General features: G+C 35.6%; 1 protein-coding gene and 1 long non-coding RNA gene across 4 annotated transcripts in view; one reads left to right on the forward strand and one right to left on the reverse strand.

Moving 5' to 3' along the window:
* Positions 1–11,024, reverse strand: part of LOC126753642 (uncharacterized) — a 59,207-nt gene extending 48,183 nt beyond the window's left edge. The window contains exon 1 of the long non-coding RNA XR_007666201.1: positions 10,236–11,024. This is a non-coding gene — a long non-coding RNA (uncharacterized LOC126753642). The remainder of the gene's footprint in view (positions 1–10,235) is intronic.
* A 788-nt stretch (positions 11,025–11,812) lies between these two features.
* LOC126752020 (mitochondrial carrier protein Rim2) overlaps positions 11,813–17,154 on the forward strand; it is a 30,955-nt gene continuing 25,613 nt past the window's right edge. The window contains exons 1-2 of one of the 3 annotated variants that reach the window (XM_050462540.1): positions 11,813–12,022; positions 12,088–12,902. In XM_050462540.1, coding sequence (XP_050318497.1) covers positions 12,856–12,902 — 47 coding nt within the window. In that variant the 5' untranslated portion in view covers positions 11,813–12,022; positions 12,088–12,855. Of the gene's footprint in view, positions 12,903–17,154 lie in introns of all 3 variants that reach the window. The other 2 variants (XM_050462541.1, XM_050462542.1) reach the window with 2 other exon arrangements.

A 17,154-nucleotide genomic window follows, 5' to 3' on the forward strand; every position in this document is an offset into this window, starting at 1 on the left:
GTGTTCCGAGTTTTCGAGAGAAAGGTTTTGCGGAAGATTAATGGTCCTTTGCGCATTGACAATGGTGAATACCGCAGTCGATGGAACGATGAGCTGTACGAGATATGCGACTACATTGACATAGTTCAGCGAATTAGAGACAGCGGCTACGCTGTCTGGGTCATGTCATCCGTAGAAAACAATCCAGCTCTGAGGGTATTCAATGCAGTACCCGCAGGGGAAATCAGAGGATGAGGAAGACCTCCACTATGTTGTAGAGATTAGGGGGAGAAGATCCTGGCTGCACTAGGTATCGGAATAACGACTGAAGAAGAAGTTTGTATAACAGCTATATGTTATAGTGGTCCAATGTCGGGCCCGACAAATAAGCAACTTTTCGGAGAGATATGGATGTGTAAAAACATTGGGAACGATACCACAAAAACTGAGACACTAGTTCGCATATATACAGGCAGACAGACGTACATAGCAAAACCGACTCAGCTCGTCACGATAATTATTTATATACATATGTAAATATTTTATGAGGCCTCCGACGTATCTGTCAGTATATTACAAACTTCGTAGCAGACTTAATATACTCTGTTCAGAGTATAATAACTAAGCCCATGTTCTTCCTCTGTTTCACAAAAAATGTATTCCATCATACAAAATATCTGACTTCTGTTATCGAAAAATCTTTCGTCGCTTACGATTTATCTCTTCTCTGCTCGGGTATTTGAGCCCTATCCTCTTGTCAAAATATTTAAATACGAAAAACTACATCAATCTTATACAATTGAAATCAATAGGAGCGAAAATGGAGCTATATAAATAAAATGGTATAACCAAGTGTTATTTTATCTCTATTTAATTCGGATAGATGCTTGTTCGTTTCGCCACTCTTCGAGTTTTTACGAAACTTAAGCAGATTTCATGTATTTTCTTAGTGTTGAAGTTTTTGTTTTCTTTTGGAACGTGGTATGACTATTAGTCGAGTACTGAAAGTATACTTATATTTCTAAAGAAGTCTCATAGTAACCCATTTTTATCAAATTATCATACATTTTATCGCTTACATGAAATTCAAACACTCAAAATTCTTCCGTAGTTCAGTTTCTTTAAGTTTCTCATACCTTATAGTTTCATAGCACTGTTGCTCGTCTAGCAGGTGTTATGAATACTTGTACCCACCTCTACTCTACATTTTGCGTGTAATAATTCATACCTATATATGTGTGTATGTCCTTACCAGTTGCTTGGCTCCTTCGCATGTGCGTTTATACATATTTTATTTATTGCTTCCTCTTTGGACAGCACTAGGTGAACGTGAGTCCTCGCAACTACTCTAAGACAATCAAATTGTAGACAACAGAAAAAAGCAGTTTCATGCTTTCATGCATTAAATTCGCTCACACACTTGCATAATTAGGTTAGAAGTACTTTATACACTAACTTAGTGTTACTACGATGTAGATATGTATAAATACATAAATATATGCGTGTATCCTTAGCTGGCGTTTTATTATGCACGTACATACATATTTAATGGTATGACATAGAAACTCGCATATAAAATATTATTGTCCTACATTCACTATTCTTGTGTATGGACGAGGTCCTTGATGGTTCGACGCTTTGAAAGCGAAACTGAAAATTGATATAAATATCACTAGTACTTCACTAAGGAAACACAAGCAAAATAATCGAGCATTGTTAGTTGCTAAGCTGGCAGCTGACAGTGAGCAAATATGGTGTAGTAGTCGCTAAATTAAAAGATAAACCAGAATGATTTGAGTATTATATTATATGGGGCATATGTAGTTAATATGTGGAGGTATTTTGTACCTGGGCGATTCCAAAAAAAACAAACTGATATGATCCCAGGCCATTAATAAAGGCTACTTGATTTCCGATTAGTTTTAGTGAAGCGTATCAATCATGTCTTTAAGACGTAAACTCATTTTCAGTTTCATTTAAACTGTAACACCAATCTACCGTTGGGAACAAATGATTTCAGAATGACTTATGGTCTACCGACATACGATGGAGATTTAGATTCTTAGCAAGAGAAAAAATAACCGAAGATTCTTTCAAAACGAGCGAGTCTTCATGAAAAACAGATGAAAATTAAATTTGTGATTGAGAGCCTATACATGATAGAAAGCCTATAGAAGGATTGTATTATTAAACGCATCTGAGCTGGTAGTAGTCAGCTTTTTGCCGAAATGAACCTTTCGTAAAAGTCGTACAGGAATTTTTGTTAAAGAAAAGTCTGCTTTCAGACAACCTATTGTAAGATTTGTCTCGCTATAGTTCCTACCTTCACTCCATATATCAAATAACCACTACGGGAAAACGACATCACACGAATTAGGCCAAACAAATTTATGGAAGGGGCTAAATATTATATGGGCGAATGCTGTAAGTGTTCGGCAAATTTTAAAGATTATTGGAATTATTGAAGTAATTTCAAGAATCCTTGTAATTTCAAAAAAGCCTTTTAAAAGTTTTAAAAAATATTAATTTTCTAATTTATGTAATTTTTTACATTTTGAAACATTTTGAAGTTGATGAGATTATATCATGTGATCAAATTTGACTCGGAGTGGTCTATTTAAACTGCGCGAACAAACTGAGTGGTTCAAAGCGTTCATTGAAATTCATGAAGTCATTGAAAACCTGTCTCATGTGTGTCTTCTATCTACTTCTTTTAATGACGATAACATCGAAAAAGTTAAAGAGACTGTGCTTGAAAATCGTCGTGTTGGCTTCAGAGAGTTAGCAGTGGATCGCAACATTTCTTATGGATCGACTTAACACATTTTAGTTAATGTTTTAGATATAAAGGGTGTCAATGCTAAATACGTTCAGATGTTTTGCTGAACCTTATGCCAAAACGACGATGGGTGGAGATCGCAAAAGAGATGCTGGAGAACATAGTAGCATTGGACACGTCATTCATTAAACACATCAGGAGGTCAATAAATATATTATATCATTGTAATTTTCTGATAATCTAGCGAATCTTCTTCTTTAGCCAGTGTAGCCAAGTCCTGCTCCACCTGGTTTTTCCAAAGGAGTGGAGATATTCTTTTTTCTCTACTTTCGAATACTCTTAGATCTGGAATGTTTTCATCGGATTCATTCGGATGACAAGACCTAGCTAGCGTAGCCGCTGTTTCTTAATTCGTTGAACTATGTCAATGTCGTCGAATATCTGGTACAGCTCATCGTTCTAGCGACTGCGGTATTCGCTGTTGCCAATGCAAAAATCTTCCGCAGAAGATTTTTCTCGAAAACTCGTAACGAATACCACTCCAAAAATAAGTCGGAACCGAAAAAACCAGGTTAAAGTCGGTCAAAAATCAAAGTGATGATTTGGTGAGTAAAATAAGGAATACTATTTGGTCGATTTGAGGCATCTCTGAGGACTAGATGTCAGAACATTCACGGACTTTTCACCATGATAATCCGCCGTCATATGCTAGCATGACTGCGACTGAATTTTTGGCCAAACATCAAACGAGAATCAGCGCTAAGCAGCCGTATCCGCCAGATTTGGCTACCTAAGTCTATTTTCTGTTCTCGGAACTGGAAAATTCGCTTTGGGAAACGAAAAAATTTTTATCAGATGGTTTTTAAGTTTTTCGTTAAAAAAAAAAACAATAATTACAATTTTCAAATTTATAAATAAGCGGGATTTTTTTTTTTTTGAAAATTGTGATTGTAGAGCACACTGTACCTCATTGGTGTTCTAGAGGAATATTTTCGCTATTTTCTACGTGTCAAAGCTCCACACACACATAATTACATGTACACATGAACTTATTTTTGCCTTAGCACGTACATACATACAACCATACACACATTATCATTGTTCTTAGTCCGAACATTGTTCAAGTTGCGGTTGTGCAATTTTGTTTATGTTGTTGTATCGCATATTTTATATGCAACAATACTTTTTTTCCAGTGTTACCGTTGTTGCACTTGTTTTGCCTCTATCACTCGCTCTTATTGTTATTGCCGATGGTGATGGGGATGTCTGCAAATAAGCAGGGTTGGTGTCGCTTCGGTGTTTTTTTTTTGGTTTTGTTGTGTGCTGTTAATATTGAAGTACTCGCAATTGTTTTCCTAGCCACTTGAAAATATCCTGCAGACGTAAGCGAAAGCAGATGCAAAATAGAAAGCATGAAAGTTAAAAACAGAAACAAAGCAGCAACATTGGCACATCAGGTACGGCGGAAAGTAAATATAAAGCAACCACTAAGTCTTGCTTGGCAAATGGGCTGACACATCAAGCAATCCATCAAGTCAATTTGCTAGCTGGTTGGTCGATTGGTCGGTTAGTAGGCAACAGGAAGTGCATGTGTACTTAAATGCGGGCAGTTGCAAAGTCTTAATGCATTTATAATTTTCTAAGCTTCTACTCTGTTGAACTGGTATTACGTCAGTTTTTATAGGACTCTCTTTCGCCTCATTGGATTATTTTGATTTTCTTATAATTTATTTTGCCAATTTCCATAACCTCGTTGAGAATTACAGAGCCGTTCGATACCAAGCGAAGTTTCAGAAAAGTAGACTCCCTATCGTGTGACTGTTTCAATCTATTGCTGGGGAAAATAATACAAGCATCGCGTCGTTAGTTCGGCTTTCTCCAGACTGGATAAGGAAGCGAAGCGTTTGAGTCAAGTTGTGAACGAAATATCTCCTAGCATCAAACAAACAGTCGATGCACTCGCGACTTGACTCACATGTCATTGCTGATAGACATAACTCTGAAGTCAAAACTAACTTAGTCTATCTTGGCATCAGTATCAACACCTTGAAATCCAAAGCAGAATCACTCTTGCCAACAGATGCTACTTTGGACGGAGTAAACAAATGAAAAGTAAAGTACTCTCTCAACGAACAAAGATTAGTCGGTCTTAGGGGTGTTCGAGAGAAGGGTTTTGCGGACGATTTATTGTCTTTCTCTCTAGGGCTCATTCTGGAAAGGAAACTTTCATGGAAGGGAGAGACCCCACCTTTTGCCAGTGGCTCCTTTACATAGGTACAAGGAAATCAAAGAGAGAGAGCAAAAAAGGCATCGATTTCCTTGTACCTATGTAAAGGAGCCACTGGCAAGAGGTGGGGTCTCTCACCGAAAGTGATCTTCTGGCTCTACGACACCATAGTCAAGCCCATTATGTCCTATGGAACTTTATGTGGATTTCATCAGCTTGTGTGGTGCGCTAAGGTCAAATCCAACCATGGCACTTAAGGCCATCTTACACATATTGCCCGTGGACCTCGGTGGAATGTGTGTGGCCGCGAAAGTTGCGACCAGACTCAAAGAGTCTAGGTATCTAAAAGAATATGTGTCTGAATACACGTAAATCTCCTCATTTGACTTCATACCGGATCACTTGGATCATGGAGTCGCCAAACCGAACTCTGACTGCTCTTTCTCTACTCATATACCGGCGAGGAAGTTGTAGATAGAAAGAAGCCGTTGAAAGAGAGGGGCAGCGAGCATCTTCACGAATGGGTCAAAGCTTGGGGGGAAAGTTGGTGGAGGGGTTTACTGTGTGGAGCTCTCTATCAACCATAGTTTCAGACTTCCTAAATAATGCAGTGTCTTCCAGGCCGATTTGCAGCCATTGAGGTAGATTTAAGTGATTTCCATTAACTGTACATTCAGGACTGGTCAAAGAGTGCCTAACCTCGCTATCAATAGCATCGAGTGTCTTTATGATAAGACTGGTATGGGTGTCAGGCCACAGCGAAAAATGATGAGAGAATAAGGAGTCAGCGGCTTCCGTGGCCAGGTCATATTGTCCGGATGGAAGAGTGCACTCCAGCTTTGAAGGTTTTCGATTCAGTTACCGCTAGTAGAAGCAGAGGAAGAGGAAGACCTCCATTCCGTTAGAGAGATCAGGTGGAGAAGGACCTGGCTGCACTTGGTATATCGAATTGGCGCCAAATAGCGAAAAGAATAAACGGTTGATGTTCTGTTGTTAAGAAGAAGAAATGTTACGTATACGCTCTACGTGTTTACTTAAGGCGTCTTACTTGGGTCTAGTAGTTGGCGAATTGTCAACTTTTTAGCTAATAAAGTAATATTCAATAAACAAATTAGATAGATTGAAGTTTTTATTTAAAGCAACTTCTTATCTGTATAATTTCTAACCTCACAATTGTGACAACCCTATTTTTAATAAAGTTTCACACCAAAAACTTTTCATTTAATTGAAAAGCTTTCACTTGTGAGTACACAGCTTACATTCTCATGTTAACCTATAATATAAAAAGTAAATTACCGTTAAATGGAAATTTACCGCTTATATACAGAATATTTTAGCGGTGAACACAGGAGAAAACTGCTACAAATTCTTGTTGCATGCCACAACGCATTCGGTGGCACCTCAATTTGACCTCCAAAACGAAAATGGCTAAATACCGCCAAAATGTCACAGCTAAGCACAAACCACAACCACAAGAGAGAGGTAAGCTCCCATTCGTGAGGCACACTTCAAAATTACGCTTAACCAATGCCCACATTGCTTGTATGGCCCAGAGGCGCAGAAGGCGAACAACATAACAAAATATGCGAAATCAGCGTGGAGTAAATAACCGGTAACGGTAAAATTTGCATATGCGTCACATGTGTATATTTGGTACACAAGGAAGATGAGTGGAGAAGTGAGAGGCAGATTTTTTTATATTTTTTTTACTGTGTTGCCACTTCACGCGCCACTTGCTCGGAGGCGCTCATCATTATACGCTGTTGCTGCAACATTTTTGTCGAGTTTTCAACTTGAAAATTTCTGCTCGTGCAAATGTATACTAAAATACAATATACATACATGTACTATATACATACATGTATTTACAGCAAAATATATAAAATAATGCGCACTTGGTTTTGTGTTGCAAGGATGCGTGCCTTCAATTCGCATGATGCCAAGCATAAGACGAGGCGTGTGGTGGGGGTGTACCATGATAATGGAGTGAGCTATTGAGTGCCGCGCGTGCCTCAGTGTACTCGACGTACTCGTGCAGCCATTCCTTTGACGCTATAACATGCTACAACAAAAACAACAACACAACAATAAGCTAAAAGTTGCTGATGGTTATATTATGGAGGATTTTGACAAAACAAAAATATAAAATGGAATTTTTGTGCGCACGAAAACAACGCCGCGGCTAAAACAGTCATAACCAGAAGAAGAGTCCTACAATGAGTGTTAACATAAATAACATTGTCAGCATCACGCATTTCGTGTGTACATACATACATATGTACATATGTATGTACATGTGTATAAAGTATGAATGTGTGTATGCAGCATGTTGTTGAAGCGTAATGAGCCACGTTCCATGTCAAATGACGTAATGCAGGAGATATGCCTTGTTGTATGTATTTGTATACATATACATATGTACATACTTATAAACCACTAAACTAATGCGATTGGATGTTGTGACGCTCTATATTCAATTTTTGTGAGATTTACAATAGGGGTCAAAACAGTAATGCTAAAGATAACCGTTCCCGCGACAGATCGGATCCGGCCAAGATTTGACAACTCGGCAGTATTTCTCAAAAATATTTCAGCATTTTTTTCTCCCGCCACAACAACAACATGTTGTTTATGGTGTTTTTAATATGAAGAAATTAACAAAAAATCATTTGCTATGTATGTAATTATTTACAAACATACTTCGTCTGCCATAAATTCTGTTCATGGAAAGACTTGACACAACTTATGGTCAACATAATCGGCCTACTGAGCGCACTATTCACAACACAATCACCCATATTGAGACCCAGCATTCATTATTGGATAATATTCGTCAGAATAGACCACGTCCAACACGCAGTGAAGAAAATATAGCAGCCATAGCTGAGAGTGTTCATGAAGACCGTGGAGACTCAATTCTACGCCATTCGCAGCAACTCGGACTGATGTATGGACCGCCTTGGGCCCATTTTGCGTTCAAACCTTAAATTGAAGGTGGTAAATATAACTTGTGCCAGAACTGAAGCCACTCGACTTTCCAAAGAGACATGCTTGGCTCTATGGGCTCTTGAAAAGTTCCGATGCTTTCGAACCTTTATTAAACAAGCGACATTCAAAATTTTATTCGAATAACCCCCGTTTCTATTGATATTGAGGTGCTGCTCGAATCAAAGGATTTTTGAGACTCACTAAATTGGTGGGGTGTATTCGACATGGCCATATTCTGCAACACTGACCATAATCTCCAGTCTAATGGATTCAAATCTCGACTTCCAGACGGTCAAACATCTGCAGCTAAAAAACCAGGAATATTGCTTCTAAGCCATTCCCTGCTGGTTTTCATTGTGTGCTAAGCTGAATCTTGCTGGAAGTGCCAATGTTCTCGATCGAAAAAACTTCTTCGACAGTGAAAATTACTCCATCTGTAAAAAGGATAGATTCAAGGCCGTTGTGCCACCGAAGAAGCCGTTTGCATATATTGAGCCTAATTTGCTTTAAGCTTTAAGGGGTCGCATGGGTAGTAGTTGTTGTTGTTGTTATAACAGAAATCTAATTTAATATATTAGATATCTCGGGGTCTATTCTAGATAGGTAGGAGTTTAACCTGCTATAGTATCCAGAACGAAGTTGCGCAAGGGTCACTCTCGTTTTTCGCGCCAACTCGAGTTCTGCAATGGGTGGTGGTTTGATTCCAAGTGTCGATGGTGTTGATAGCTCCACTGTGAATGGTGTTCAGTGCTTGTCGGAAGTGAGTTGCGTTCGAAGTCTGGTCGGCGTATTGTCGGATGTCATAGACGTAGTTGAGGAGCAACCTCTTGATGCTCCTAGGAGGCGGTACGGCTCCAAGCAAGTGACTGCAAAGATTATTTCTGCGAAAGCACCCCATTAGGAACCGATTGGAGAGGAGTTCATTATGCTATCTAGCGGTGGCTATTAGGTAATGCTTACGATTGATCTGACACATACATATAGGACGAACAACAAATTGTTGTTTGCTTATGGTCAAATATTATATAAATTTGGTATAATAAATGGCAATTTTGTTCGTACAAAAATCTATCGCTAGGTTACTTACCTCATCTTTATTTTGATCATATATGTGTACATACACATTTACACATATTTTTGGATTACATATGTCTGTTGCAACGACATATCGCGATCAGCTGATTTTCATGCTCGCAATTCTTGTTGGACAAAATTCGAATAAAAAGAATTCACAATTCTCCTCCCCTACACAAAATGTAGTTTTGATATATCCAATTCACTAGTTTTTTGAAGGAAATCATAAGAAAATTCGACAAAATTCATAATATATAGAACACTTTGGACAAAATATATTATTTAAAAGATTCCTGTAAGAATTCAGCACAAGTTCTGATTGGAAATTCGCAAACACACAACGGACACATATGTACATACATATATGTATAAATAAGTACGGAGAATATTGGTTAAATTAGTCTCGTATCATTCACTAAGATGCGGATTTATTTTACAACTAAATTAAACAGCACTTTCATATCTTGATAAACAGAATAAAAACATATCACCGGCTTTTATAACAAAAAATTCAAACCTTTAATCACTTTCAACCTAATTTCGCTTCTATCTCACACAAATTTGATTGACAATTAATGCATATAAACCAACTCTTCCCCCCCACCAATTGGAAACGCAACCGCAAAAAACGCCCAATTATTAAAAGCCAAAAACTCAGCGCAGCGGTAGCAGCGACCGCAGCCAATGCAGCGTGTTTCGTACACAAAAGCCGACGCGACTTCAGCAGCGACTGCAGTTGCTGGTGTTTTTCAATCAATTCTATTTCCATTTTCTACACTTCTCGCGCAATCGGAAACAAACACAAATGCAAAGATAAGAAAAAATTAGTGCAGCGCTCTCGCAGACTACCTCGCTCACTCTCTCTCTCTTTTCATTCATTCGTTCGACGTGTGCTCCACACGCTCACGTAACGTTTTCTTCGTTGCGTAGCACACGTGGCCCCTTCACTGCTGACTCCCCCTTTTTAAACTTTCGTCACAATTTCGTCTTCGCCCCCTAACCACACTTTGCCCTTTGAGCATTCGACATTTTATCTTTTAAATAATGTACCTAAAAAGGCGGGGTACTAATAGATGTAATTTTAATTATATGCATATCTACATTAAATTTTATATCCTACATACATCTATTTTTCGCAATATGTCATATATGTACATATGTTAATATGGCTCAGATTTCCATGCTTACCTGCTAATTGCTGTCGCTGCCTTTTCCTCTTAGCCACCAACGCTTTTTTAGGCCGCGCGTATTTCGTACTTCTATTGCGTATTGTTGCTTGTAATACAGTCAATACTGTTATTTTTGTTGTTGTTCGATGCTGTTTACGTGTATCCCCAATGTTTTGAACTACAACAATTGTGTTTTTGCACTTTTCATTTACTAAATTTTCTCACTTTTCACAAACACGCTTATATTACTCACTTCATTTGGCAATTTTGTAGCTTTTACACTTAAATTTTGTTACAATTTTTTTTTTAATTTTTTATGTTCAATTAATGCAATCTCTGCACAAATTTATACAAAAATTCTTTCTGGTGTGAAATTTTCTATTTCAACTTAGTTTGAGAACTTTATTATTGTCAAATTTTTGACGTATTTCAAAGTGATATTTTTATCAATTATTGCGTAGTGGCAAACTTACTTTTGCGGTAGCTAGTATTTTTTTTAACTCTTTAAACGTTTTTGACTTTTCATCAATTTTAAATTTGGTTAATATACACTTGAGTTGGAAAGAAAATTATATTGTATCGCGCAAATTGCCGTCTACACACGTCCGTTCGTATCGAGCTCCAATTTTAACTTGGAGAATTTTTGTATAAAGTGCAAACTTTGACAAGTGGTTACGTCGGCATTCTCAGTCGGCGCCACCGTCGATAGCCATATTGCCAGTGCACTTGTACCAGAGAATGTTTGTGTATTCTGCTTGGTCTCCAATTGCTCCGACGTCGGCGCAATCGTCTGTCAACGTCGGCTATTTGGTCGTTCCGATTTGAATTTCCAATGGGTTAGTTCGTTTTTTACTCAAAATGTATACGTTCTCTGTTTCTTATCAGACATTTAACACATGTCTCTTTTAGTACCCGTTTATTGCTTTCAATTCTCATTATGACATTCGTAAACAAGCAGTTAACGTAGTCGCCACGTAAAGTTGGGTCATGTCTTTGCTAAACGTGGGCATAGATGTCGCTGCCATGCTCTTAATTTTATACAAATAAATTTAATTTTAAATTATTTGTATTAACTTATTTAAATATTTAAATACGTAGAGCTGAAAATGACAGAATGATATACTACCTGGTATTATATTATATAATTCAGAAACAGTTTTCAGAAAATAGAAAAAAATATTATATATTAACAAATAAATGTGCATTACAAGTTTAATTCGAAAGAGAAAATATATATGTGCATATATACAGACATAAATGTATATGTGAAAAATATAAACAGATCAAACAATTATAATTACCATATTTAATAATTAAAAAGCTGTGTACTTGTTAAAGGTCAATCAGTTATATTTACATTGATTTTATAATATCTTTAGAAGCACCTGACATGTTTACATATCTTTAAAAATATGTTTAAATAAATTAAAATTGTTAAAATCAAATATTTATAGCTGACTAGAAAATGTTATCATACTCATTATTTATTTTTGAAATGCCCTGTTACGGAGCTTCAATTGTTACGTTATCTTATAACGTTTTGACAAACAACTAAGTGTTACGTCACCTTGCTGTTTGTTATGAACGAAAGCTCAAATTAATTTCAATGGAAAAATCGCCGTCGTCGAGAGTTGATGTTAAACGCAGAACGCAAAAATATAGAACACATTTTCGCTTAAAGTGCCAAAGTGAAAAAATATAACAATAAAAAAACTCGCTGAATCAAACGAAGTTAAACGAATCGTGCGAAGGAGGAGAAAATTGCATAAAATATTCATTTATTTTTTGTCACTGCAGCGTAAACCAGTTGTGCAAATTTTTTGAGCAGATCTGAAATTGCAACCTTTCCAGAATAATCTGAAGAATTGAAGTTCAACTAATACAGAATTAGACTAAAGTTAATCAAATTTAACAGAAAATCTGTTTTACAATAAATTAAACATAGTGGGGCACGAAAACTTTCTGTGTAGCTCAGCGGTCTTCTTAGTGAGGGGTGCATTACATAAGCGTGCGGCAGGAAGAAGTGTTTTTCGACAATCGCTTGTGTAATAATAATTTTCCTTGAATTCAAAGCGGAATCAAACGAAAAAGTTAAGAAATCACAGAACGTGAAGCGGGCGGTACTCCCGTCCCAACGGTGTGAATTCTTTGTGTATTTTTAGCCCCCCCACTTACTCACATGCTACATTATCATACAAGTCGTGAGCATAAGTTATATTTTTGCAATTTCGTAAAGCAGTGCTTCGAATAAGCATATTGTGTGTATGTGTGTGAACTTTACTACGCTTGGTTGCCATCATATTTACGCGCACGAGCTGTAGGCACTGTCATCGTAACCAGTCGTCGGCTGATCCCCGCCAGAAGCGACGCAGTACAATTTCACAATATCAAACCACTAGAAATAAAGTACCTACAGTAGTGAAAACGTTTTCGAAAACGTGTTGCTTTGTTTGCCGGTCCTAGTAAAAGCTATTGCTACTATATAATTTGTATTCACACATTTTTTTATTGTTTGTGTACGACAACGAAGTGCTATAAAACCGGCAATCGCCGGCAATTTTGCTTTCTCTATTCAATTGTGTATTGAAATTTGAATTTATTATACATTTGCGGAGTGCGGAAAAAGTTCTCGCGTGATTATGTCCCAGAATCAACGTGACACTATAATACATTTAGTTGCTGGCGGGTAAGTGTTATATCAATTTGCGTATTTCACATAATTGGCTTATACAAATTTCATGTGCTCATACATATGAATATACAAATATAGTATATAGGTTCTAATGGAAAGTTACCAATTCATACATACTATAACATTTATAATTGCACAAGTGTATTTTTTATTATATGTCTGCCCCTTTTGGTGTCCTATTGACAAGTTCTTATCAGAAATAACATATTGCAGATGATTTGCAATTTTCAGATAAGAATGAAAAAATAATAATTAATCAACGATTAATGATGCAACAGCGTAAGCTAACTTGTACTCAAGTTTTATTTTTTATTAAACTATTGCTTAATATTTTTTCTTTATAACTACTTTGTGGTGTTACGCTTTTGCTGTGCTTCTCCGCGCCGTAACCTTACCTAATCTATACGATAATATTTGATAGCTTTATGTTTCAAGCCCACTCAAACTACTAATGATATGTAGTTCAATATGGGATCTAGCGGGATTGCGCTAAATTTATTTCGAGCTTATGTGTCTATATAAATAAAGTAAACTGTTGTGGAAAACAGAATTTTTTCAGTTATAATGAGGAGGGGGTATAAAAAAGCAAATACGGCTTAACCTTGAAACTATGAATTATGTGTGTCATTAGGCGTATGGAATACGTGCCCTCAGTTACGTCGCTTTTACGATACTAGGAATATCAGCGGAAATTATAGTAAATAATAGTGACCTGTGACAATAATCTCTAGCGAACGTGCTATTTAGAAAAAGAAAGTTTTATGCTAAAAAATGATTTAAAAAAAGGCAATTAAATGAACACGCCCACTTCACGTGCTTCCTCGCTTTTTAGAGATTAGGAGGCTATGTTTTACAAATAGCAATTGCAAAAATAGCTTGATAATAGAAAGCAAAAAGATAAGGAAATTTTTTCTAAAAAAACATGAATATTGACGTCAAGAAAATCCGAGAATGTGTGTTGGCAGGGGAGTGAATTTGACGCACTCTAAGTAAATGGTCATAGATGCATGTACTTATGTACATATGCACAATATGTAAATAGTTAGAAAAGTGAAATGCTTAAAACTTAAATATACTTTTATACTTAACTATAATTTGGTTGTTGCGCAATTTTTTTCCTATTGTTCACCTGATCAATTGGCAATATGCTTCCTATCCATTTATTATAACCTAGTTGTTTTTTTTTTATTTTTTTTTTAAATACAATACAATAAAATTGTTTGTATGGGGTACCTAAACACGCCGTCTGTAAGAAGTCTGTGCTAAGAGCTCTCGTAGATAAGCAGAGTGTGCTTTTAACGCGTTATAAAGCATAGTACACTGTACTCACTGATTTGATAAGATTTGATAACAAAATAAAAATACTTATAATTTTTTCCCTAAATGCCAACTTAAGTGCATTAATCTTGAAAAAATATGTGGAAAATTCCGTAGTAATAGAAATATGAAAAAGAAATTAAAAAGCAATTAAATATACTAAAAAAAACTTTTGTTTTGTTATATAATTTATCTTGTCTATTTTTTTTTGTTAATTTTAGCGACTTGGTTTGGTTGCTCGAAAAATTAAAAAAAAATATTTTTTCCTTTTTGTTTTGTTCACCATCTTTCACACTTTACTGCTGCACACGTCTTCGCAACAAATTGTAACTGGTTGTTTTGTTTTGTTTATACTGTGGATACATGTGTATATTGTTGTTAATTTTCCACTTTATTTTCGACATTTCGTTGATAGACAAAAAATTGTTTTCAATCTTGCTGTATACATACATACATACATATGTACAAATTAGATATTTGTTCGAGTGTATGTATAATATACATTTTAAGTATTAATACATGTACATACATATGTACATATGTATGTAATTGTATATAATGTATTTATAATTTACTCTCTGGCGCTACTGTGCTATTTTTAGTCAAAAATAAAACAATAGTACAAATGTTTAAAATTTTGTTCTGTGGATGGCGCATAATTTATTTATAAATTTATATATGTACATGAAAATACGTGGATATGTGCATCCGTAGTAAGGGATAAAAATGGGTAATACGGAAATTTATATGAAGACTTTCGTTATACAAACATAGTATGTATGTATGTACATATGTATGTATGTGACTGTCTAAATTATGTTTGAGGCTTTTTAATTAAATACATCCTAAGCATAGAATAACATTTTGTTGATTTTTGTCAGTCATTAACTGCTTATGTACTTATGTATGTATGCTTGCATGTTAATGTGTCAGCTTATTCGTAACTGCGCAGTTCAATCGCTTACCTAGTTTATACCTACTTCACAGACTGGCATAGGGGGGCTTATAACAAGTGTATGGATTAAGCTTAACTGACAGATGGCTGCTAACCAGACATTGAGAAAAATTATATTTTGTGATACGTGATTGTGGTTTTATTGGCCATAAGGTCTGGTAAAAAACATAATTTGCACACAAATATTGAAATTTTGCACTCGAGAATTTTTTTATTCATAAAAATATTTGTTCGTCGAAATACATTTATTAATTACTTCGAATTTTGTCATCACAGTATAATAATGCACAAAAAAGGTCAATTGGAAATTTTTGTATGGTTCAATAACTTCTTATTTTGTTTGTTTTGAAATTCGCTTGACCTTACTTAACTAGAAATTTCTAGTACATCCCAATTCTTATCGTCTGCATCAGAAAGAAATCAAAACAATATCATTAGGCAATGACCTTCGAGAAAATAACAAGTCGGGGATTTATTCGCACAGAGAAAACAATAAATTTCACAAGAAATAGTGAGTAACAAATGCATAGTATACAATCTTAATTTGTATTTGAATTTATATGTGTCTATATAAATATATACATATAAATATACCAACCATTACGCAAAAACTTGCTAATAAAACAATTAGATATTGGGGTAGTCGAAAAAGTATTTTCGTATTTGGTCAATATTGTCTAAATATAATATGTAAGTCAGTACATAATTTTAATATAAATATGCATATTTTTAAACCAAAACAATGTAACTAACCAACTTTTATTTTTCTTATGTCGCTTAAAATGTTTAACACTCCAGAATATTTCCGTTTTCACGGATAATTTTTAAAACTGCCGTGCTTGTTCAGCTAAGTCCTTGAAATTCATGCGCAAATATCTGAATAAATTTGCACATAAACACACATACATAGTACATACATCGCGGAGCCGAGCCGAGTAATCTGAGAGACGTAAGCCACTAACCTTCATTCTCCTCTTTGCGTGCTCGCTCCATGCAAGCAAAGAAGCTTATCTACGGACATGTTTGCTCGATTTGCACAAGTAGCATACAGTACACGAGCCTCCTGTCAATTTGCCAATGTGTATTTTTTAAATAATCGTAAATGACAGTCATGCAAATGTGTTAGTAGGTTCAAGAATATATTTAAATATGCATATTGAATACCCAAAAGAAAAGAAAATAGATGAAAAATTAAATTAATAAAAAAAATTTATACATTTTGGCAGCAAGAAGGGTTGCGATTATTATTTTTTAATTTAAAATTTTTTATTGAGATATGATATTTTTAATGGTCTATACTCGCGAACTAGTCCTTCAGTTTTTGAGATATCGATCTGAAGTTTTGCATGCATCCTTTACTCCGCCAGAAAAAAGGAGGGGGTGGGTCATTTATTGTTTTTGTTGTAGCGGCGAATTCTGCCAAGAGACAGTACTTACACGGATAAAAAATCCGAGTCCGTTCCGGTTACGTAGACCCGACTACCGAGGTGACATTTGTCAAAATCGTCTTTTTTTGGACCACAAAAGCTAGTTCTTGTATAGAAACCTTTAAACTATTGCCCAAAATAGCGAACAAATTTCTCAGATAGGACTATCATAGCTTCAATATAAACTGACCGATCAAAATCAAAACCTTTTTTCCTTTAAGAAATTCATTTAATATGAAAGTTTTATATTACGAAGAGATTTGGGGACCACTTCATTATGTATTTCCCGCTGGGCACACTGTGATAAATATATTTTTATTTACTTACTATAAAACTGTATCTACATATATACATATATGTATATACATATGTGTATCTCTCCTGGAGTGTTGTGGTGTTTAGAGAATATGACTATTTGGATCTGTTCAACCGAGTCGAAGGGTAAACATAAGTGACATAGTCATGAATTATTCATATACATACATATGTACATATGTATCTAATGTGTGAAAATCACGTTATAAAAATATTATCGCTTCATACATGC

This window comes from Bactrocera neohumeralis, chromosome 3 (genome assembly GCF_024586455.1).
Source record: "Bactrocera neohumeralis isolate Rockhampton chromosome 3, APGP_CSIRO_Bneo_wtdbg2-racon-allhic-juicebox.fasta_v2, whole genome shotgun sequence".
Lineage (NCBI taxonomy): Eukaryota > Metazoa > Arthropoda > Insecta > Diptera > Tephritidae > Bactrocera > Bactrocera neohumeralis.